General features: G+C 55.2%; 2 protein-coding genes across 2 annotated transcripts in view; one reads left to right on the top strand and one right to left on the bottom strand.

Moving 5' to 3' along the window:
• The first annotated feature begins 1,194 nt into the window (after positions 1–1,194).
• TGME49_312300 (Sec7 domain-containing protein) lies at positions 1,195–15,272 on the top strand. Its single transcript, XM_018782706.1, has 6 exons — positions 1,195–5,609; positions 5,987–6,415; positions 7,013–12,297; positions 12,732–13,077; positions 13,427–13,578; positions 14,394–15,272. Exons 1-6 carry the CDS (start codon positions 2,886–2,888, stop codon positions 14,503–14,505), a joined length of 9,048 nt encoding a protein of 3,015 aa, XP_018635487.1. The 5' UTR covers positions 1,195–2,885; the 3' UTR covers positions 14,506–15,272.
• A 103-nt stretch (positions 15,273–15,375) lies between these two features.
• Positions 15,376–21,240, bottom strand: part of TGME49_312280 (pre-mRNA-splicing factor ATP-dependent RNA helicase, putative) — a 13,927-nt gene continuing 8,062 nt past the window's right edge. The window contains exons 8-14 of the mRNA XM_002364409.2: positions 21,070–21,204; positions 20,355–20,527; positions 19,364–19,573; positions 18,088–18,225; positions 17,495–17,600; positions 16,934–17,172; positions 15,376–16,612 (exon numbers count right to left, since the gene is read on the bottom strand). Coding sequence (XP_002364450.1) covers positions 16,505–16,612; positions 16,934–17,172; positions 17,495–17,600; positions 18,088–18,225; positions 19,364–19,573; positions 20,355–20,527; positions 21,070–21,204 — 1,109 coding nt within the window. The 3' untranslated portion in view covers positions 15,376–16,504. The remainder of the gene's footprint in view (positions 16,613–16,933; positions 17,173–17,494; positions 17,601–18,087; positions 18,226–19,363; positions 19,574–20,354; positions 20,528–21,069; positions 21,205–21,240) is intronic.

Below are 21,240 nucleotides of genomic sequence, written 5' to 3'. Positions count from 1 at the left end.
TCGACGCTCCAGGGTCATTCCACATCGCTTGGACCTCGTCGAAGTCTCCCTCATTTCTACTCGCCTGCTGTTGTGGCGCTCTTCGCTGTGGCGGGCAGAGCCAACAATGTCTGACGCAGCCGTTGGTGTGCACGCCTGCGCCCACCTGTTCCAACGCTTTCGAGCCTCTGCGCCGCCATGCCATTTTTCCTTCTATTCGGTGTTGCGTGCGACTTTATTCTGACTAGGGCATACCGTGACTGACTCTCATTCTTCTGTCAGTTGCCTCTGTGCTTGACAAGGCAGGTCTGCACTATACATACAACCCGCCCGTTTCAAACTCTCTATTTCACAGCAGTCCGCTTCTCTTGCACCCTTTGGTGAGCCTATCGTGGAGAAAGAAGAAGTAGGCAAACCTACGTCGTTCCGGTTAAGTACGAATTTCTTCGTGGGCATGAGCTAGCGACATGCTTTTCCCTATAAACTGCGATTGTTGGCCTTAGCGGCACAGGAATGCGTGTTGCCTTGTTGTGGTGTCGGGGAAGAACCAGCACACCTCTAACACATTCAGAAGAATCAGCAAGATGCTACGGATTCGGTCTGAAAGAAAACAAAGGGACCAGAAAGTGCAAAAGCAGAATCTGTGCATGGCTGGCGTGTGCCTCCGTGCTGCCCACCCATTTGCAGAGCCCGCTTCCGGTTCAAGGACGTTGCGAGGTCTGCGTGAGTTCGCGGCAAGTGGAGTGTTTCGATTCCCTCTGTCCTTCCTTTAGTGTGTATCGGCGCAGATTATCAATGTGCTTTTCATTTTTCTGGGAAAAACGGTCGGAACGATGGCGGTCCAGCCCCCGTTCACGATAGACGCAAGGACACTCAACTCAGCCTTCCGAGGGTGAGATGGGCGAATCGACGCGTGTTTCTGCGTGACGGCAAAAAAGGCTGGAGAGACTCTCAAAAACTTTTGCACAGAAACTGATTGTTAAGGAAAACGATTTGCTCTGCAGGGTCTCACTTGCTGCGTGAGCTGTTGCTAGAACATGTTGTTCCTATGGCACCTACGCAGCTCTGTCTGGTTCGCGGAAGCTTTGACACCGCGGGTTCCCTGAGGTAGTACCGGCACGAGACAGGGCGGGAACCCCGTCGAGGAGAAAAAATGCGGGCAGTCGCTGCGAGTGACTTCATTAGCGTCGCTTTTTTAGAAAGGATTCAGAGTTCCTTTCGGATTCTTTGGCAACAAGGAAGTGATCTAGGCGCGTTGGAAGTCACGAAATGTCGTTCTGCCTTTGTGTCTTTCCCCGCCTCTGCTGCTGCCAAAAGGTGAGCCAGAGAACGGATGGCGGAGCCTTGTGCCATGTCGGGTGTGAACGACTCCTGCGACGTCCCAGTTAAAGGCATACTGCTCCGGATGATTCTCTGCTCGTCTCCCTTTTCCACTTTATTGTTGTCCGTCCACTTAATGCATCTTCCTGCTTCATATTTCTACCGTCCTTGCCCGCGGGACTCCGCGCTCGCGACTCGGGCTGCTGCTGCTGCTGAAACTGGTCTGCTGCTGCGAAGACAAGCTCCATCGCTGATCGAGAAAAAGCACGCAGCAGCTCTTCCCCCTCTCCATGCCGTTGACAGCGCAAGGGAACAGCAAGACAGAAGAAGCTGTTCGGGCAGGTTCTGCGTTGCTCACTGCGTGCTTCTTTCCCTCGTCTCCACGATTTCCATCGATTTCTCCGCGATTCCGTTTTTGCTTCTGTGGAAGGGGACAGAAATTCGCCAAGTTTTGAGTGCGGAAAAGGCGCAACTGGACAGAGGGGGCGCGCCTCCTGTGCGATATTTCGAAGAAAAGCGGCAGGCAACTCGCCAAGAAAATAACAAATTCTTAAACCCGAACTCTCGAAGAGACAAAGTGGTACAATTCACGAACGTGTGGACATTTTGCCTCACGAAAGCGCGGCTTCGGGGTGTCTGTACAGCCTTCTCCGGAGCGCGACAATCGGGAGATGGGTCGTTGTGCTGTACAGCTTGACCAAATTTGGGTCATTTACCGCGGCAAAAGAGGCGGCTGAAACGTTCGTTTTCCATGCTACCCTGTGAGAGACTCTGGAGGAAAAACGTCGAAAGCGTTGCGTCGGTCTCTTTTGCCGGGATTCCCCCAGACCTCGTAAGCATTTTGTTTTTGGTGGTATGGGCAGCTTCCAGGGCCAGGAACGGCCGTGCCGACGGTCTGGAAAACGATTTTTGTTGGACTCGTACCTGTTTCGAAGCGGTTGAATGTAGGTTGGATGTGATTTATTTCTATTTCTCTCCATGGTGTCAATGCCCGGTCGTTACGGGCCCCGCGTCCGGTCCTGTCGATGTGGGCGCATCCTTTGAGGGAAGTCGATGTGCAGTGCCGTCAAATTTGTCGGTCTTCCTCCCCCGTGGACGCACATATTCCAGTGCAGTGTATTGCTTTCAGGCTGATGTGGATATACTTCGGGCGGTCCGGACGCAGCGCTCTGAAATTCGTCTGCAAGCCATGTAGCTCCCGTCCCTCTCTTGATCCAGAGATCATGGCGCACCTTTGTTCTACTGGGGGTCCGCCGAGAGAGACAACGTTGTAAATCAGTAGGATAACGAAAGGTTAAGCGAGCAGTGCGAAGTCGCCACGGGTCGGAACAACGAATGTGGCGTGAGAGCGTGGTCATCCCCGAATCTGAGGAATCCGTCTGACGGCATCCGTCATTGAGCACCCAAAGTCTTTCTTTCCGTACTTCTAGTTCTCCATCGTCTTTCCCTCATCTTTTGTTCTTGTCTGAGTAATCCTCATTTGTTGTGCTTGCTCTCGATTCCGTTTCGGATTCAACCTCCCAGAGGTCCTCGTCGACAGGGGTTTGACAAGTCTCCCGTCCGTCCTGTTTCTGCGTCTGAAGAGGATGGCGCCGTCAGCAGTTCGACTTCAGGGCCGTCGGCGGTCTCGTCGGTCACCTCAGTATGCGTCTCGTGCTTCGCCACGCAGTCAGGCTCGAGATTCTCCTCCCCTTCCAGAGAAAGCTCCGTCCACCTCTCCCGCCCCGACGGCTCAAGGGTCTCGTGACTTTCACGGCGCGTCCTCTTCCCCGTCCGATTCTTCCTCAGGAAGCAGCGCCCATCCAGCAGGACAGAGACAGAGTGGTGAAAGGGAGATGGTATTCCGGCAAGCGGAAGAGGCTGGAGAAGCGTCTGATTCGCATGTTGCTTCTTCCGGCGAGTCGAGGTCGCGCGCCCTGCGCGATGTGGCGGCTACCAAGAGATGCGACACAGGCGGGAGCTTCGACGACAGCATGCCTGAGGATGCCTGCGATTCGACGCCTTTGTCTGATCCAAAGGACGGCGGGAGTTTGAGCGAGCGTGCGGAAGCGCCAGGCCAGCGCCGAGGGGGAGAAAGGCCCGGGAGGCGACGATCCACTCTCGCTAGACAAGCCCGTGACGGAGACAAGAACGAGCCCAAAGAGATTGGGGACTGTGGAGGTTTCGGTAGTGCAAGCGGTCGCGACTCCGACTCTCAGGGGGAATCTGGCAAAGGACTCCCTCGACAAACAGAGCCGACAGGTCTCCCTCATCCATGGCGGGATGGGAGAGATCCAGGAAGTGGAGAGTGCGACTCCGTGCGTCTCCATCGAGACAAGAGGAGAGAGGGGGGCAGCAACCTCCGGAATCGTTCCGACTCGGGTGCTGTCGATGGAGACAAAGGCGGAGCGACTTCAAGACCGTCTGTAACCTCAACGCTTCCTGATCGACGACGCATGTCAGCGTCTCCGGCGCTCGCTTCCTTGTCTGCTGCTTTTGCGCTCGCTTCCTACGTCGAAACTGTGACGCCTCGGCGTCCTCCGACGTTTTTCCCCGATCGCGGTGTCTCTACGCGTGGCCAAACCCGCCAGTCCCGTCCCTCGCATCCACTGTCGCCTCGTCGTCCTTCAGCTTCTCCCCTCGCTGATCTAGAGTTTCCTTCCGCTAGGGCGTCGCCGCGCCGGGATTCATGGTGTGGTGCCAACTCAAGTTTAAACGACGAGGAAGCGGAAGTCAGAGGACAGGCGCTTTGCCCTGAGTCTCGTCGGTGGGGTGAATCCTCTGCAAGCGCTCAGAGAAGGGCCGAGTCGACTCCGCCGGCTCTGGAGAAGGGCAGGAATGCCCCAGGAGATCTGTCAAACAGCCCAGTGCGAGATCTGATCGAGTCTTTTCCTTGCTTATCAATCGCCGTGGATCGCGTCTCCGCCAACTCGACTTCGCCTTGCAACAACAGTGGGGCCGCTCCAGGTCTCGTCGGCCTCCACGCCGATCCAAACCCAGAGGAGGCCCTTCGCTGCGCCCATGGCGCCTCGTCTCGGCACCCCGCTGGGAATCGGCGAGAGCATGGCGAGAACGATGAGGCTGGAGAGACGAGGGGGACGCGCGACGAGTGGGGAGAGGTTGGCAGTCGAGGGAGTTCTGGGCGTACGCCTCAGCAGGACGTTGGACGCACGAGGAGCAGAAGGCCGTCCGCTTCAGAGAAGCCTCGACCAAGAGACGAACGAGCAAGAAGCAGGGAAGGCAGCGGCTACCGCTCGCGGCGAACGAGCGGCGGCGTCCGTCAAACTTTGTCTCGCCACGCGGCAGGTGTACCTCCTTGTCCTTCAGGAGACGTTGTTGCGCGCAGTCGGCGTCGACGAGGAGAGAAACGCGGCCAGGGAGACTGCCACAGTGTCTGCAGCACCTCGTCGCGTCTGTCCTCTTTCTCGGCTTCTCCGGAAGATTCTGGCCGCGGCTCTGTGCCGCCTTCTCGCCGATCGTCTCGAGCGAGTGTCCACCACGTTTGTGGGCGCCCTCGGGAAGCTCGCAGAACCAGTTTCCGCGGAGACGAGGAGCGGGGCTGGAGCTCTCTCAGCCGTCACCGTTCGCTTCTTGAGTCATCGGGACCGGAGGGCTTCTCCTCTGACGACGAAGACAGTCTTTTTCCGTACTGTGCAGAGGGCATCGAGCATGCTGTCTTCCCTACCGCCGATCCTGCTCTCCTGGGGGCACTGCCGTCGCTCTTCTCGCCGTCAAAGCCCGGCGCTGAAGGCTTTGTGTCCTCGTATGACGTAGAGGAGGGACCAGAGCAGGGTCGAGGCTGCGAAGGCGATGGCAAGCAGGTGGGGAGTTTTGGTGACCCTCTGGGCTGGAGGCTCGCTCCGCGGTCGCCTGCTCCAAGTTCGGTGGGAAGCAGGTTCAGCGGAGGGAGGCATGAACCTGAAAGGCGACGGTCTGGTCGCGAACTGGCTTCGCATGCAGGTGTCCCGAGGCCTGGGGCGTCGTGGAGAGACCCTGGCCCTTCGCCCTCTGCGGAGACACGCCGGTGGACCGCAGGCGCGTTTCCTGGTGTGGGGAAACACAGTGCGCTTCACCGCTTCGTGCTCAAGAGGGGGCGTCTCGCGGGAAGGAACGAAGAGGATGACGGATACTTTTCGCACTTTGCGATGACGGAAAAACTGAGACAGGAAGCGCAGCTACGCGCCTGTCTAGACAAGGCCGTTCTCCTCTTCAACCAACACGGCCTCGAGCCTGCAGTCGCCGTCCTTGAAGACCAAGGAATCCTCCAAAAAAACGACCCAGAAGCAGTCGCCCTCTTCCTTTACGAAACCCCAGGACTCGACAAACGAAAGGTACTAAGTCAAGCCAACTCGGGTGGGACAATACTTTCGAAACGAACAGCCCAGAAGGTTATACAAACGTGCTCTCACACGGGAGCGAGATACATTTATTTGTAGATACATATATATCTATATATATATATATATCTTTTCTCTCTCTATATATATATATATATCTATGTATATATTTATATATATGTAAATACGGATGTTTGTATCCAGAGAGAGGGTACGGAGATACTCACCTGTATTGTGTGTTGGGTTGTGAACGAGGGCATCCATGCATACAGATATGTCTAGATTGACGGAGGACAATTGTGTAGGCGTAGGCGAAACGATTTGGACTTGAAACGATGCATTTTCTGACCACGGTCGCTGTCTGTGTTCAGGTTGGTCTGTTGCTGGGCGACGCGTCGCCTTTCAACATTTCTATTCTTCGGGCGTTCTCGTCGCTGTTTGATGTCCGGGGTGTGAGCATCGATTTGGCCATGCGGTCGATTTTCAGTCGCTTCATTCCGCCGGGTGAGTCGCAGCAGCTGTACAGAGTCTTGTTCGTCTTCGCCGAGGTGTATGTCCAGCAGAACCCGGAGCAGAACATGGACGCGGAGACCGCGCATTTTCTCGCGTACGCGATTCTGCTTCTCCATACCGATCGCCACAACCGAAACGTGAAGAGGAAAATCACCAAGGACGACTGGCGGCGAATGACTCTGGGGAGAGACGGCGCGACGAATGGCCTCGACATGAAGACTCTCGATGCGATCTACGACCGAGTCGTTGCAGAACAGTTCAAGTTGCACATGTCCGACGCAGACAAGGTACGGACAAAGGTCACTCTTCAACTGAGCAGCGTAGCGCAAGCGATCTGTCGCTCAGTATCCATGCCCACGGCGGAGCACTGAACGGCTTCTGAATCGAGAAACTGTGCACCCATGACCAAGAATGGTAGCTCAAGATAGCGCACAGGGGAAACAGTGGAGAGGAAAAAAAAAGGTGAGAAGGAAGCGAGAGGGACGGCGAGTCCAGAGACTCAGGTGCTGAGGTTAATGGCGTCATGACCGGGTGTCTCCAGTCTGTGTGGACGCTTAGGTCAGAAGACATCAAAGGGAGACAGGGAGAGGAGGCATGGGGGGCCGAAGGCTTTTGCGTGTCTGCTTTTCCATAGCGGCCTTCTGCCTCCTGATATCTGAGACCTCTTTTTTCCTCTCTCCTGTTTGCCTTTCCGTCTAATCGACGTTCCAATCGTTCTCTATGTGCTCAAACCTTCGCCGCGTCTCTTCCACGTCGTATCGCGCCTTCGTTGTTCTCCTTCTTGTTTTCGTCTACTCCCGCGCGACGTTCCGGTCGCGCTCTGTCTCTCCTTGCATGTGCCTCAGATTTTTCTTCTCTCTTCTCTCTGCCTTGCTCCTGCTCAGGTGTATCTCCGCCTCAGCCGCGACCCCCGAGTGCTTCGATATGCTGCGGGGCGCGAGTCTTCGCTTTTTCGCGCCTCAGGTCCGCTAGAGAGCCAGCATTGTCGCCCAAAAACGGGGACGAGTCTGGACACTGGTACACAGCTTCCTCGCCGTCGGAATGACACTCGCATGCGGTCTCAGACTCTCTCTTCTCGCGCGCGCTCCACGGGGTCTCGCGAGTCCCCGACGCGTCATGATTCGCTTGCTGTCGAGAGTCAGGAAGGCAGGTGGCGGTCGCCAGATCCCCGCGCGTCGCAGGTTGCTCCTTTCTCTCGGTCGTCGCCTCTACTGACCGACAGGCGAAAAGCGTCGCGATCTCCTCATCGAGCGTCTAGAGAACCGCATCTCCAGTCTGCGACCCCTTCGGGGGGACAGGAAGCGCATGGGGACCCCACCTGTGAAGGCAAGGACAGTCGAGCATCAGAAGCCGCAGAGGGGAGAAGAGGAGAAGACCAGCGAGAGGCGTTCTGGGAACAAACAGCAGAACGTCTAGATGCAGGACCCACTTTTCGGCGTGATATGTCATCGGGAAAGACCGGCAAAGAGGTGGAAGGCCACAGTTTGTGTGACCAACGAAGCTCGGATGCATGCGCACTTCGAGCTGTCGACGGCTGCTCCGGTGAAGGAGTCGAGATGCCCAGTCAACGAGGCCAGAAGGCAAGAAGAGGGGAGGGGAGGTTCGTTTGGGCGACGACTCCGAGAGACGAGGGGAACTCTGCGCTGTCCCCGGCGCATGGACAAGATCACCTGGGTGTTCAGTCCTCAGACTCGCCATCCGCCTCTCCCTCCACTTGCCAGACGTCTAGACCTGCCGATCCTTCTTCTCTCCCAGTTACTGCGGGTACTGTCTCGGCTTCTGCACAGGCGCAGATCCCCATCTTGTCGTCGAACTCATCGCCCTCGTCGTCTCCATCTCCGGGGTCTCCGGACGTGGACGCCGCCGAGAGTGCGTCCTCGAAATCGCCTCTTGAAGGAACCGTGCGAACGTCTCAGAGTCTCCCTCCGTCGTCGCCGGCGCCCGTTGTCGCCCGGGATGGAGTGCATGCACATGCCTCTCATGCAAACCCTCCCGCGGTTCCAGTTTCTTCCTCTCCTCCGACAGCTACGTTCTCGAGTCGGTCGGTGGACATTTGCTCCACGCAATCGCTGGGGTCCGCGCCGGCCGCGGACCTCCGCGTGGGCTCGAAGTCCGTGGAAATGATGCCCCAGCTCAGTGAGGGCGACCGTCGCGTCTCACGCCAGGCGCAGGTTCTGCCGCTGGAGAGAGCCCGGTCGCCGTTTGTGTCTTCCGGATCCACCGCCTCACGCGGGTCCCTCACGCGCATGTCGAGCGAGCTCCACGGAGCGGTTGGACCACCGGAGTCCTTGAGGGTCGCGACCTCCTCTGGCATGACTTTGGGGAGCCAGACGTCCGTGATGCTTCGGCAACGAGGCTCTCGAGTGCAGCCTGGCGGCGCGACGTACGCGGACCAGGCCTCGGTTTTCACCCGGGGTGTGTCGCTCCGGGCGTCTTCGGAGATGTCGCGGCTTTCGACCGGCCTGGGTCCCTCGCAGAGTCTGCCAACCTTTGGGTCTTTCTCTGCGACGCCGCGGAGCTCCAGCAATGTCCTCTCGCCGTCTCCCTACTCGTCGTCGTTCGACGCCCTCGAGCGCGGGACGGTCTTTCTCAAGCTGTGCCGCAACGGGAAGATGAAGCCGCGGCTCCTGTCGATCGACCGCGAGCGCATGCTGCTCTGCTGGCAGGATCCGAAGCGGGGCGAGAGTGGGCAGAAGCGGGGACGGCGCGGCCCGCGGTGTCTGCCTTTGGACGAGCTCCTGGACATCACGCTCGGGTGCGCGCCAAGTCGCGATGCGAAGACTTCTGAACTCTCTGAAGAAATGGAACTGCGCTGCTTCTCCCTGCACTTTGTTACGCGGTCTCTCGACCTTCTCGCTCCCGTCGAAGGCGCCCTCCTCTGTCCTTTCACCTCGTCCTCGCCCCCGGTCTCCGCGTCCAGGCGACGCGGCCTGGGGGGACAGGCCGGGTGGGCCTCAGCATCTGCATCCCTCGCCCTCTGGCTCCAGTTCTTCCACGCAAAGGTCTCCGAGCAGCAGCAGCTCCGCGAGCTCCTTCTCCAGCAGCAGCATGCACTCGCACAAAGTGAAGAGGTTGCGGCCCTCCGGAGAAAGCGCCGGGAAGAAGAAGCCGCGCAGAAACTCGAGCTCTGGCGAACGCTCATTCTCCCGCACTGGGACAAGTGCTGGACGTGTGGGGCGATTCCCCAGGCCCCCGCCGGCGACGCGCCCTTCTCCATGCCTGGGGCGCCTTCCAGGATCGGCTCCTGGAGGCGCTTTCCCTCGATGTTGCGCGGAGATTCCGCCCTGCCCGATCACTTTGGCCCCAGTCGCTTTCCGTCCACCTCGCGCACCGACTTCGACCAGAGTGTGTGGGGAAAACGGGACAAGACACTCAGGTCCAAAGTCACCTGGGGAACCGCCGATGCGCGCCCAAGCGACAACCCACGAACCAGAGACCGCCTCGCCTCCAGCTTGGCCGCCTGGGGCGCCACGGCTCGCCTGTCGACCGGGCCTTTCATCGCCGCAGTCAGGGCATGGTGGGGCCTCAGCGGTCCTGCAGCAGAGGCGCCAGCAGAGGCGCAGGAGCCCGCTGGCGCGGCAGGTAACGGCGAGTGGGAAACAAGCAAACAGACTGGGAAGGGCGTTGCTTGCGGCGGTGAGAGCTTCTGCGTCGACGGCGGAGGGCCGCCGGCGCTTTTCGCCTGCGAAACCGGGAGCGGAGGCGAGAAGGATGAAGGCTCGACGCTCCCGCCCCACTCTGAGGACGCACCCACTCGCGTGCTAGCGGACCTGCCAGACGCCAGAGGGCCTTCGTCCCAGGACTCACTCTGGTCACACAGAGACGTCGTCGACGGCGACCGAGGCAGGCCGACGTCAGGGAGTCCTGCACACGGTGCGAGTCTCGGCCACAAGTCCTTCTCGCTGCGGTATTTCGTCTCGTCTAGGCGCTCGGAACGGATGCAGTCGCGGGTCTCCATGCGCTCACCCAGTGGGCTGAGAAGTTCGGAGCTCCATGGCTTCAAACCAGAAGAACGTTTGGGCGCGGCGGGTGCGGCCGACAAGCTCGGCTTCGAGAATGGGAGGCCGTCGGAAGAAGATGGCAAGAACAAATTGGTGCTGCGAAGCCACAAGTCCTTTGCTTCATTTGGTGGCTTCGCCTGGCTCTTTGCGGGCAACGGATCCAGAGCCGTCGGCGGCGCGTCTTCTACAGAGGAGCCTCGCCCAGGTGTTCGGTCTTACGCGGAGTCTTGCAGCTCAAACCGATCGTCCGCGGCGTTTACAGGCAGCGCCTCTTTCCCTCAGGGCGACGGCAGGCCGCATGCGTGCAGCGACCCAAGTGTGCAGCAGTTCGCTGGGGTTGACGCCACGCTCCAGAAAACGGCGCGGATTCAGCGCGAAAGCGGAAGCCCCACCGTCGGGGATGGCCCAGAATGGACTCCTCGGGGGCTCGTTGGAGCTCTCTCGCGATTCCTCACGTCAGGCGGGAAGAGCCGAGTGGAGACAGGTTCGGTGAGTTCGGGGACAGAACCGCGGTACAGCTTCAGTCCAGGACGCGCGACTGGGGACGACCCCGGAGAGGGGGGTAAGCGTCGGAGCGGCAAGGAGGAAGGCCGGCGGTCTCTGGGGACCCAGGGGATCTCGGGGAACTCTGTGCGGTCGATGACCATGATGCAAACGCTGCCGAAGTCGACGACTCTCTCAGGTTTTTCATCGACGTCTCTGTCGTGGGCCCCGAGCCAGAGGGACTTCCGAGCCTGGGGCGAGGAGCCCCCGCGCAGCCGGCGCTTCTGGCGCCTCTGGTTTCCCCAGTTCTTCGGCGCCCGGTTCTCGCTGGACCGTGGTCGCAGACTGGAGACGGCTGTCTCCACGATCCTCGTCAACCTCTGGCTCCAGGGGTTGCCGGGCGAGCTCCGCGGGACGCTGTGGGGTCTGGCGATCGGGAACGAGCAACGCGTATCTGAGGGCCTTCTGTCCTCGCTTCTCTTTCTCGCGCTGCAGCGTAGGCACCTCGTCCAAAAGTCTCAGGACGCGCGAAGCCGCAACCGGTCCTGTCGCTCCTCCGCCTCGCCTGCCGACGGACTCCATCCCCGGTGCAGCCGCGGCAGCGACCGACAAAAAGGTCCACATGGAGGCAGAGACAAAGCAGCTGGTATGGTGCGCGGGGACCCCGTGGGGCGAGTCGACGGCTCGGAGTCGCGAATGAGACGAGAAGAGCCAGAGCGCGAAGAGAAGACTCTTGCGAAAGGACATTCGAAAGCCGAGGCGATCCAGACGCCTTCGACGCATCCTGCTGTGGCGCAAACGCTGCCACCAGCGGCGCAGATCGAGACGACACTTGGTGCATGCGGCTCAGAGAGTTCGCGAGGCGAGGCGAATCGCGGAGAGGCTGGAGCCTCGTGTCTGAAGGCCTCGACGTCCCTGGGTCTGCCGTACCCCTGCGCCGGTCTCTGGTACCTCGTGGACAAGAAGGTGGGTTGTGGCCAGGAGCTGCTGATTTCCTGCATCTTCGAAGCCCCACAGAATGTCCAGGACGAGGACGAAGGCGGCAAGGCGTCAGACCGTGCTCGAGATGGCGGGCGCGAGAGGAAGACGAGACAGGCCGCCGGGGAAAAACGAGCCACAGGGCTCCAGGAAGACAGTTCTTCGATGACAGAAGAGGCTGTAGCTGTGAGCGTTTGTTTCCGGCCCTCGCCGAGTGCAGAGACGGTCGCGCGAATCAGATCTGTTCACACCTCTGTCGGCTGTGGAGAGAAGAAAGAAGCAGGCCCCGACCCCGCCAGCGGTAGAGGGGGGGGGACTGCGTGCACCGAGCGGGAAGGCAACGTTGCCAGCGCAGGATTGAAGGCTGAGGCGCAGAGTGATTCAAGGAACGCATGCACAGATCCGCGAGAGGGAAAAGCCGAAAAACAGAAGGAAGGAGCTGCGACAGAGGGTGAAGCCAAGCAGAGCGAGAAGAAAGAGATACCGCACAGTGAGGGAGACAGACGAGAACGCGAGGAAGCAGGCGAACCCCACACAGCGCATCGAGATACACAGAACCACCGGCGACGCTGTCATGGCCAGCTGGTGCATGCTTGTCACAGCAGTCGACTCTCGACTATGGCTTCTCTGGGGCGATCGGAAGCAAATGGAGACATGACGATCGGCGAAGGAGTCCGGCGACTTCTCCAGGCTTACGAACTCTATCGGTCAGTCGTGTGAAACATCGCCTCCCAGTCCAGATCAATCAAGCCATCCACGTACATGTGTGTACTCAAACGTCTGGCAGTGTTCAGTGAGTTACATGGAGAAGATAACCAGCATGACAAGTATACATCTGTGCATATATAGATATTGTATATGTGAGTGTATGTACCTGGAACTCCCGTTTGATAGCATGTAACGGGAATTGGTCTGGCCGATTTATAGAGTACTGCGAGAAGCGAAGATCGGTCCGCAGTGAATGTGTAGTCGCTGTTGTTTTTGTCGTGGGGAGAGAGGTATTCGTTTCTGCGTATGTGTTGACTCGATTTATGTTCCAATGTTAACAGGACGGAAGGAGACTGTTTTCTCTTGGGAGAGACAGTGCGGTTCGTATGCCTCTTGTCCTCTTTGTCGTTCCTTTGCTGTCTTTGTGGTGCAGACCGGACATCGGCGCTGTGAGAGGCATGGACGGCCTGGCTTCGGTGCTGCTTTGTTTCATGTCTCTGCCCGCGGCCTTTGTTGCCTTCGTTAATCTCCTGCCGAGTTTTCATTTGCTGGATTTCTACGCCCCAGCTGTGCAAGCGAGTCGTCGTCTGCTCTCAGTGAAATTCGACTTCTTTGAGGCCATGCTGCGGACTCGCGTCCCGCCGCTTTACCGCCATTTCAAGGGCCTCCGCATACACCCGAACCTCTATCTTCTTCAGTGGCTTGAGACGCTGTTCGCCATCGTCTTGCCTTTTCAGACGCTCTGCAAAACCTGGGATGCGATCCTTCTCTTAGGCGAGGTAACAGGAGAAAAAGGAAATGTCGAGTGTTGCGGAGAGAGATAGGGGGGGACAGCTGAGAAGAGGTTTCCCTCACGCAGGCATCCCACGGAGAGACGAAGGAGAGGCAAAAGACGTAGAACGTAAAGTCCCGTCTGGGAGTTCATATCGTCAGGCAAAGGAAACCTGCCTTCTCGACTTTTCTGTGGTCGTGACTCTTAGTCTTCTGGCTGAAGCACCTTTCCTCTCTTTGCCAGTGTCGTGCGTCCTTGTCTTCCATTCTTCGGGGCTCTCTGGTCCTGTCTCTGTTTTACCGACCTCGCTTCATGTCCCTCTGTCTCCGCTGTCTCCCCCATGCGTCTCCGTACAGGGTTTCACATTCCAAGTCGCTCTCGGACTGCTGAAGTACTACGAAGGGGAACTTCTTGCCAACTCGTTTCAGGGATGCATGGTCATTCTAAGTCGCACGGCGCGTCCGGATGACGACGACACAGGCGCATTCAACTCTCAGCGTTTCTTTCAGTAAGCGCAGGGATCTGTGCTGCTGGAGATGCGAGGGAAAAGAGCCGAAAACGAGGAGGGTGTCGTCTTTCTCGGCGGCAGAGTCGTCTCGCCTCACATACGAGCATGCATCGTGGCTCAGTCCGCGGCCGGCAAAAAAAAGGTCATTGAGTCGCCCAGCGTCGCGGGGGGGGGGGAATGTGTACGAGTGTCGGAGACCGGATGATTTGCTCATTCATCTTCGCGTTGGCATCGAGTTTCGTTGTATCTCCACGAACGACAGCTGCTGCCTTCCTCGGACATGTATTGTAATCCCGTGAAAAAAAACGGAGACACAAAGTCGGTAAATCAGGTGCCAGCCAGTCCTGCGGGTCGTCGAGAGGCGGTTCAGGATTCCTTGCACCAAACGTTTCTTCTCTTCTCTGAGCTTCGTGAAGCAAAGACCGTCCCCACTGTGTCTGGTGTCCGACAAAGGCGGCGCGCATGCCCCCGTTGGAGTCATCTAGTAGGAAGGACTTTCAGCGGGCGTTGCTTCTTCAGAATTTGTCAACGCGTTCAGGGCGCTGCTCACTCAATCGAACGTCGTGCCGGTCGTTTACACGCGCAGATTCCCTGGGAACGTTTCCCGAGCTGTAACAGGAAAATGTGCGATTTCCTTAAAGACAACCTGAATTCGTTTCCAAGAGCGTTGATTCTACTACGGCTTCGCGGGGACAGACATGTCTGTCGCTGGTGAAAGACCGCAGAGAGACCGGAGCAGGCAGAACGAAAAGAGAACGAGATCAAACGAAGTGTATGTCGCGCATGCATTGTGGGGTCTTGTTCTGTATGTGCAGGTGCGTCGATCTCTGCCCGGTGGACCGGCAACAGTACAGCCAGCTGCTGGCAAACCAAAGAGCAGCAGAGGAGAAGACCGACCTTCTCAGTGCTTCAACACGCACGACGTAACCTCCCTCTGACGGCTGACGCCTCGACTTCTTCCACGACTTCGTCGCGCTCTCAGCCGAGCCTCCGCGAACATATCAGTGCGAGTAGCAGCACGGCCGCGGCCCTTTTTGCGCAGGTGCATGCATGCTGATACATACATAAATATATATATATATATATACATATATATATATATATATGTGTGTATGAATGTGCTTGTGTTCATTTATGGAGAGTGTATGGAAGTATGCAGCGAAGAGGAAAGTCACCTCTTTTTGTGGATGTGGTTTTGGTTTTTCGGCCTCGGTATTTTTGGTGCCGGGGAAATCCTCGGCCACAGTGTACACTGGCGTTTGCATTCAGAGAAATGCGGGAAGGGGGGTCTGTCGAGCAGCACTCTCCCATCATGTCTGCGCCAGTTGTGGAAGGCTTTGTCTGCTCGACAGAAGAGTCCTAGGCCGCCGGACTTTGCTGCAGGAGAGGACGTTGTTGCAGCTAGATTTTGTGCGTCGAATTCTCATTCTCTGAGCAATTCAAAGCGCGAAGGAGTCTCTTGGGTGAAGCGGAGAGGGTCTCGACAAATGGAGAAGACCGGTTACGAGCATATTTTTCAGTTCAAGAGCCGTTGGCAGTTCAGAATTCGAGTCGCGACAACAGGATCAGGCACCTGTCACGACTGCCCTCGCACGAATGGTTCTTCCGGTTTATGTCATTCCTCTTTGAATACGCCCACAGAAGAAATACACCTGTATATTTATATGTATATATGCGTAGAGTGAAATGGACAGCTTTTTTTCTGACTCTGATGTCTTGATATATATATATATATATTTATATATTTATATATATATATATATATATATATATATATATATTTATATATGCTTATGTGCAAAGGGCAGTGTGGTGGTCCTAGGAGAGTGTGTATGTGAAAAGACGTCTTGAAGTCGACCGGTCGGGTGGAGAGGAAGTCATTTCGAATGCAGAGAAGGCGTGGTATAAAGGGTTACAGATTGGGTACGCCGGCGGTTTTTATGAATCTTCTTGGCATTTGTATTTTTTCTCGTCTCTTTGTGTCGCCCTGGCGATGGCATGGTCTTAGAGCGGTCCGTTGAGACGGCGCCTGACAGGACTGCGCCCGTCGGGTGTCGCGACCACTGTTTGTTCATTCAATGGCGCAGCATGCCCGGTGACAAGCGTTCTTGTCTTCGAAAACGCAAAGTGTCAAACTGTTGGTGCCGGGGCTCCCTCTTCCTCTCCTGGAACTGCTACCTTCGCATCTTCCTCTCGGAGCGCATGCACAACGCCCTCTCCATATGTGAGTCTTCTCGAGACTCAGATGGCGCTCTCGCGTTTCTACCGACAGTTCACATGCAGCCATATGAACGGAGACAGACATGCGCACGCGAAAGAAGTCGCTCTCGCCTCATCGTGAAGTCTTCCTCTTCTGGTCGAGGTAGAAGAAACTCGAGAGCAAGTGCACAAAGAGCTCCTCGTACAAATTGAAGGTCTGAGAGCATCGACTAAGAATCGGAAGAAAACCGTCCCTGGCCGGTTTCTCCGTTCTTGGAGCCACAGCGACCTCGAAGCCGCCAAAAACGGTCGCTTTTACATTTCCTCTCGTTCGCTCTCTCTGTCTACTGCGAAAGAGTGGAAGTGCTACTTTCTCTATCAACAGAAACAGAGCGCGAAACCGAAAGTCTTTCTCGGCAATTGAGAAGACTCTTCGACAGAGTCCAGTTTTTCCAACACACACCGTCTCTCTGCACTTTCCCTGCGCGAACCAATTCCGAAAGGTGCATGCCCATGCGGCATCAAAGCCTCTGTGGGGACGACCCAAAGACGGCACAACACCGAATATGCACAGTGCATGCATGCATGCGCACAACATGAAGAGCCGCCGCGCGTCTCTGCTTCTTGTTTTTCGGCTTTCCCCTGCCCGCGTCTCTTGCGTATCTGTCGCGGTGCCTTCGCCTCCCTCCCAGGCTTCTTCGTTGCGTCTCGCGCTTCGGCTTGTTTTTCAGCCTCGTCGCTTCGACAGACGCCATGCATTAGGCTCCGCGAATCTGTCGTACAGTGGCTCGATGCGTTCGCGCATTTTCCTCCTCGACAGGCGCTGCTGGTCCGCCTACAAATCAACGCGCGAGAAAACAGCAGTGCGAAAAAAAAGGGTGCACCCCTCTGCAGTCTCTCGTGCGATGGACATAATTAAAAACAAAGTCCACTTTTGTGACTATGGATACACACATGAACGCCACTGCGCATGTGTATTCAAACGCACACACAAGCATGTCTCATCTTCTCATATGCACGCATATAAAATATATATATATATATATGTGTGTATGTATATGCATCTGGATTGAACTAAGTTCACAGGCGTATGAACATGTAGCTACGCGTACGTACAGAATATATATATATATATATATATATATATGGGCCTCACCAATTTGAACAGTTTGGGGGCGACTTCGACAAGCCACTGAGGTTCGATTGTGCAGCAGTCCCGGAGATATTCGCGCGTTGTGAGAACGAGTTCGTGGTAGATCAGCCACTCAGGGTGACGGTTGTACAGCGCGCTGGAGGGATGGAGGAAAACTTGTGTGTGATCGACAAGCGTTCGATAGCCTTCCTGAGGATCCCGGCGGCATGCGTGTCTGAAGTATCCGGCGCAGATGCAGCGTCCTGAAAGGGGAGAAGAACCCACAAGAAAATCAACGGCTTACACGTTGCCTATCCAGGCAGAGGCTCTTGATCTAAATTTACCTGTTCTGTCTCGCTGTGGTACAAAACAGACATATCGAAATCCACAAAACAAAGACTTTCCCTGAAGAAGAAGAGGCATTTGGTTTAGCGGATACACTCGCACGCATCACATCGAGCATCAGCAAGCTGATGTCTACATGAATATGGAAGGAGTCTGAAGGTTCAAGCATGCAGATGCTTCGCGTAGAGACGTAGTCGTGAACACACGAAAATGCACTTCAGATCGAAAAACAATCCTCACGAATCCTATTGTAGTCTTTGCCGGCGGAGATCACATCGAGCTTGTATCGATCCATAATCGTGATGAGCTGCTTGCGGACATCCTGAGCTCGACGCATAGCGCGACTCTGAAAAAAAAACGAGAGTCACCGGAATCGACACTGCTCAAAGAGACTTACAATCCCCCAAAATCGATGTCTACACGAATCAATACATGCGCATATATATATATATATATATATATATATTTACGTAAATATATACAGAGTGCCTGAGGTCGAGTGACTCTATCTTTGATCCCTGTGATGCGCGCCAGGGCCGTGGAGCTTGAGAAGCAAGCGCAGTAGCAAGAAGCCGAACGGCGAAAACTCACAGCCCCCCTGTGGGCGCAGATCAACGCGAGCACGAGCAAAGTATACGCATGAAGAGAGAATACGCAAACGATGCACTGAGAGGTACACAAGCTCTATATCGAGCGATAATCAAAAAGCACAAACGCGAGATATAATGGCCGGAGCGGCAAACAAACAGCTTGTCCCCGCTGGCTCTGAAGGCGGTAAAACTGAATGATCTATGTCGAGTGTCCACACCCTCTGTATTTTGTCTCCCACTAACCTGAATGAAGTTCTCAAAACACCAAGAATTGGAGAAGCGATTGCGTTGCCAGCCTCGATAGATTTCCAAGTAGGTCACATGGTCGCCCTCAGGCTGGTGGAAACAGCTCTTGCGCTGATCCGACATTGCTTGCTTGTCCTTGAAAAAAACCACACCGCCGGTTGGGGAGAACAGTCCTTTGGCGCAGCTCAACGAAGTCGGTTTCACTCGCGACAACACCAGAGAACGACCCGAACTGTTTACGCTTCTTGTTTTAAGCCCTTTAGAAGCATCTGAAACATATACTTGGTGTCTGCAAATCTCTCTGGGTAGCCGGCTTTACTTTGTTCGATTACGTTTCATCATTTTCCTTCGGAACTTGTGTTTCAGATTTTTAAAGTGTAATTCACGAGGACAGGCAGGAACTCTTAAACTGCCCGTAAAGAATAATTCGAAATAAAGCAGCCTACAAGGCTGCAACTGAAAAGATCGGGCGACTGGGTATCAAACCACTGGTATCCGCAAAATGTAATGACGACGTAAGGATCCTGACACCTGCCCTGCCAAGTTCCTTGAAGAAATGTACTTCAAGGGAAAAAAAACCAAAGCAGAAGCGCTACCTAACCACGCTACACTCCGAATTTGCTTTTAACGAAGGTTGATTCCTCACCCCATCTACAAAAAAAACTGCCGAGCAACCTTCGTCGTAACTTAAGTTCGAATGCTCTGATGAAGCTAACGTTTCTGTGAGTTCTAAAATATGCTGCGGACTTAATATACAAAATCAAGTCTTTCATAACAAAGCGAAAAGTTCATTCGCTTTCAGAGACTCCCAAGGTGATGACACACTGTGTCTCTTCTCTCCCTCAGACCGAAGTCGTCTCCCGCAAAAAACAATATCCACCAGCATGCAGATGTCAGCGGCTATACGAGAATCTACAGGCATATATATATATATATATAGGTAGATGGATAGATATAGATATGTAATGTACATATGTATACGCGTATCCATAGATATGTATGTATACAGATGCATACTGGATTTTATTGCCTGCGTGAGCTCTGCCTGTGTGTCTTTGTTTCGCGTTTTTTCCTTGAGAAGGCCTCTGAAGGAGAAGCTGTGAAGGTAATTGATCAAACATTTAAACTATGATTTTGAGCTCCGGCACAAGCTCCCGTAGCGACGCATGTACCAAGGAATTCGTCCAGCAGTCCCGCAGAGTTTCTGAGCGCGCAGCGACGCACGGTTCCCTAGACGCATGGCGCGGGTGTTTTCGTTTTCTCGCGTCCGTACTTTGGGTCTGTAGAAGACGTTCTGCACGCTCAGCATGGAGACGATTGTGATAATTTCATCGCTGCACTTGAGATCGACGCTTGCCAAGAGCATCTTGCTCAGTTGAGGCTCCATGGGGAACTCGGCCATTTTCCGGCCCAGGCGCGTCAGCAAGCCTTCGTCGTCCAAAGCGCCCAGCTCGTACAAACTCTCCAGCGCGTTGATCAAGGTCTGCAAAAGGAAGGAAAAAACGCATGAAGTCTCTAGACAACATATGCTCCAGAAGAAAACTCTCTCGCCTCATTCTTGAACGCTATAAAAATGCGTAACCAGAGGCGAACCATTGGGTGACGAACAGCAAGCTCGCCAAGTGAGATCAAGCGCCTCATTGCCGAATGAAAGCATGCACCGAGACGTCCAAGAAGAGTTCTACACTCAGACATACCTGCAAAAGCGCGCATCCATTTGTATACGCCAGCATTAGCAGATATATCGGCACATACGTACCACAAAAAAGTTCCGTGTAAGTATGCGTCTGTGTGGCGAAACCTACGGAAGGACTACGTGGACATCGCGGCGGACGAAAACCTCCCATTTCTGCCTAGACCCGTTTCCTTGTGTTAAGAATGGTACCTCACCTCGCCAGTGTACACACAAAAAAAAACCTAGCACATAAAGAAATAATAACATGTCCCTACGCATTCACTGTGTGTATCTGTGTGTCCAGGAAGAGGGCAACTCATCCACTTTGTTCTTCTCGTCGAAAATGTCAGCATGCATGGCTCAAAGCGTTTCGCGCCTGTTCAGGGCCAGATATGCCGCAAAAGACAAGAAGCAGAAAAGCGAAGAAGAACAAGAAGAGAAAGCGAGAAGCAGCAGCCAGAGGAGAGAAGCACAAGGCACATGGCATGGGTGTCGGCATCCAGTGTCGAACGCCTGTCAGTCGCCATCACTTATCCCAGTGTTGTGCCATGTTTTGTGCGGCGTCTTTTTACCTTCTCCCGTTATTTACCTGAACAGGTGGAGGGTCCATGAAGTCGAAGTTTAGCATGTCGTTGACACCCATGGCTTTCAGAAGCAGCACCGTATTTTCCAGATTCGTTCGCTGAATCTCAGGGACTGCCACAGGCAACATCTCGCACCGGTACGCCTGTTCGGTGTACAGACGGTAGCACTTCCCCGGCCCTGCGAAGCATGGCAAGACAGGCACCCTACAAAACATGGAAAACAACAAGAGCATCAAGGGCGACAGACACACGCATGCAGGAAACCAAGTGACGAGGAAAAGGACCAACTGCATCTCGCGCCTCAGTCTCTGTCACAGCTCGTCAGAGCTGGCGACAGACACACACACAACGGCGAGGATGAAAAGAAACAAGAGTGAATATCAACACCATGGTCATCAAAAATGTCTGGGGTCTTCCTCAAAAACGAATCGAACGCTTGCACTGCAAAAAGACAGCTAGACACTTAGACCCACAGCGAGGGAGCCGACAACCACTCGCGTGACGGGCAGAGGGCACCAGATGATCGGATCTCGCGATACGAGGCGGCACAGATACAGGAGAAACAGCGATGTTCATACACACACACAAATATATATATATATATATATATATATGGTTGAGAGCGTTGCAAGAGAAAACTGAGGAACAGTACCCAGATAAAAGACAAGATCCCGAACAAGACGCGAGGTGGAGACACTGTGGAGAGGTCCAGGAACCGACCTGTGCGTCCAGCTCGGCCTGCTCTCTGGCGAGCATTCGCTTGGCTGATAGGGGCGACAACAAGACTGTCCATCCCTGTCTTGGGATTGTACATTTTCATTTTCGCAAATCCTGGATCGATGACGAAGTAGATTCCTGGGGGAAAATGCAACGCAGAGGCGGTGAGAGAGA

Source organism: Toxoplasma gondii, chromosome XI, assembly GCF_000006565.2.
Source record: "Toxoplasma gondii ME49 chromosome XI, whole genome shotgun sequence".
NCBI lineage: Eukaryota > Apicomplexa > Conoidasida > Eucoccidiorida > Sarcocystidae > Toxoplasma > Toxoplasma gondii.
Note: the sequence above shows the minus strand (reverse complement) of the source record. Positions and strands in the feature narration are given on the sequence as shown.

Coding starts and splice junctions, on each gene's coding strand:
- TGME49_312300 (XM_018782706.1), top strand. CDS start 2,886: ATGGCGCCGTCAGCAGTTCGACTTCAGGGCCGTCGGCGGTCTCGTCGG. Junction 12,298..12,731: donor CAGGCTTACGAACTCTATCG/GTCAGTCGTGTG, acceptor TTTGTGGTGCAG/ACCGGACATCGGCGCTGTGA. Junction 13,078..13,426: donor CGATCCTTCTCTTAGGCGAG/GTAACAGGAGAA, acceptor GTCTCCGTACAG/GGTTTCACATTCCAAGTCGC.